At 34.7% G+C, this 2,394-nt stretch overlaps 1 protein-coding gene across 2 annotated transcripts in view; it reads right to left on the bottom strand.

The window, feature by feature from the left end:
* Positions 1-2,394, bottom strand: part of LOC132163621 (disease resistance protein RPV1-like) — a 27,314-nt gene that overhangs the window by 8,512 nt on the left and 16,408 nt on the right. The window contains exons 1-2 of one of the 2 annotated variants that reach the window (XM_059573980.1): positions 1,868-2,054; positions 949-1,453 (exon numbers count right to left, since the gene is read on the bottom strand). The exons of the other annotated variant lie outside the window; for it this stretch is intronic. Of the exons in view, the coding sequence (XP_059429963.1) occupies positions 949-1,031 (83 nt within the window). The 5' untranslated portion in view covers positions 1,032-1,453; positions 1,868-2,054. Of the gene's footprint in view, positions 1-948; positions 1,454-1,867; positions 2,055-2,394 lie in introns of those variants that run through there. 2 annotated transcript variants of the gene reach the window in all.

Here is a 2,394-nt window from a genome sequence, read left to right as displayed (position 1 = left end):
TTTTCTGTTCTATTTTATATATAATTTTTTATTCAAATTTCTTAATTTTCCTTTTGTAAATTTTACATTGAATTCAGGAAAATGATGGTGAGAAAGTGTTTCCTGTTCTGTTTCCCTTTTTTCTAATATATATATTATTTTTTTATTTCTGTTCTCAAAGTAGTTTCTTTTATGTTTTTATATATATATATATAGTATAAATATTTCTTGGAAAATTTGTTGATGATGAGAAAGTTCGACAATTGAAAGATAAAGGTTTACCAGTAGAAGTATATGGTGGTGACTGATATTATGTCGTTTTTATATTGAGTATTGTTGAAAGGTTGTCTTGAATGCTTATTTTATGTCACGGATAATCTTTTAAAGAATTTTTAAGTAAATTATATTGAAAAAAACCCATGCATAGAGTGGGTTATAGGCTAGTTTGAGAAATTTTACCAAATTTATTGACAATTATCATTTAAATATATTTCTATATAATTTCTTCTCCTATTGACATGCCATGAAACAATTTTGTGTTTCTTCTAGTAGAAAAAGCCATTAACTGTTTTGCGCAAATTATGGTTACAATACCATTCCTCTTTTAAGTGTCTGATGTTTTATCTAAAAAGCAATCATAGACTTGATAATTCTAGAAAAAAAAAATAAAAAAAATAAAAAATAAAAAAAAAACTTTGTCTCGATCTAGATGCCATTATCTTGATATACTAATAGAGTGAGCATGAAATAGAAAATCATCAATTGATTCTGCTCAAACACTAATTTTCTTCAATCCATTTAGGTTTTTTTTTTTTTTTTTTTTTAATAAGTAAAAACCAGTTTTATTAGAAAAACTACTTAGTTTAATGTCAGTTTTTATCAATTTTTGTCTAAAATTTAAAAGAAAAGGACAATAAAATAAAATAAAAATAAATGCATGAAAATGTAGAAGAGTCTATAGCATAATACCCATTTGCAACACTTTCGAGATCCCAACCGGAACAATTCGCAGCTTTAGTAAGAGCTTCTCTCCATTTCTGCACCCTCTCCATATTAGCATGAAACTGCTCTTCATGCCTGGCAAAGGCTTTTGCAAAAGTTCCTTTCTGTTTTTGAACATCTGAGGGGTCCACGTGATAAAATATTGGAAGAAGAGTGTGGCCTATAGTATTCTTACAGCGCACGATCTCAACAAGTTCATCAAGGCACCACCTGGAAGAAGCATAGCCTTTGGAAAAAACTACAACAGAAATTTTTGATCCACGAATCGCATTCAGTAGTTCGGTAGAGATCGTTTCTCCTCTTCGAAGCTCCTCGTCATCTCGAAAGGTATGAATTCCGACTCTCTCCAAGGCGGAGTAAAGGTGATCAGTGAAGTTTTTACGGGTGTCTTCACCTCTGAAACTTAAGAACACATCGTAATTGCAATGAGGTTTGGAAAATGAGGTACTTGTTGTGGATGAGCTTGACCGAACTGCAAAAGGAGAAAACTCCTGTGAGAAACAGGGGTAGAGCATGTATAATGGATGCAATCAAGATTTTCCTTTTTGTTTTGTTTTTTTTTTTTTTTTTTTAAATTAAAAAATGAGAAGCCAAAGGAAATGAAAGTGGAAATGAAAAAAAAAATTTCGGTCTCTCAAATGGGTTTCTCTGTCTCTCTCTCCCCCTGAGAATGGATGAAGAAGACTACAGTATATCTGGATTTCGTTGGAGCTGTCTGCTAAATTTTGTGGGAGCATCTACATCTTATTTTAAAAAATTTTAATGTGTTTTTAAAAAATTAGTTCTTTAAGTTGTGTTTTCCGGGCTAATCCAGGCAAAATACACAAATACAAATGCATACACCTAACCATTTCTATTTGATCTGTGAGTGCTGCGAAAACAGTACCGTCTTTGTTTGAGCCTTCGAGTGGAGAATCTTGCGAGCCTGGTTTTGCTCTTCGGATTCTGGCTCCCGCTTCCGCTTCAAGCTTCGTCGTACCACACTGCTGATTTGGCCCATGGGCGGTAGAGTGGTAGATAGAGACGGATGGTGGGGGTAGTTTGGGAAAGAAATCGTGGTTTGAGGGCAAATATTAGGGGAGAAGTGAGAAGTGTGGGGAGGTTAACGATTAACGAAAATGGGTTTAAGGCTCAGTTTCTGGGTTTGATGGCCGAGACTTGGATTAGGATTTCTGGGTAACCAAAAAACAGAGATTTTGGGTTGAGAGAGAGAGAGAAAGGATCGAAGATGGGAAGATGGAGATGACTAAAGCAGCAAGGAGTCTTTATTACACATTGACCACGCAGTTATATCCGATTGGCTTTGGCTCTCGCCTCTCGGTGGTGATGATTGATTGTGTGGCAGCAACATACGCCGTCAGTTACGTAGTTTAAGTGACAGCGAAACACGCTAGAATTGATCTCACGCACTTT

The sequence above is a fragment of the Corylus avellana genome, chromosome ca10 (assembly GCF_901000735.1).
Source record: "Corylus avellana chromosome ca10, CavTom2PMs-1.0".
In the NCBI taxonomy this organism is placed as follows: Eukaryota; Viridiplantae; Streptophyta; class Magnoliopsida; order Fagales; family Betulaceae; genus Corylus; species Corylus avellana.
This window is presented reverse-complemented; position numbering and strand designations above follow the sequence as displayed.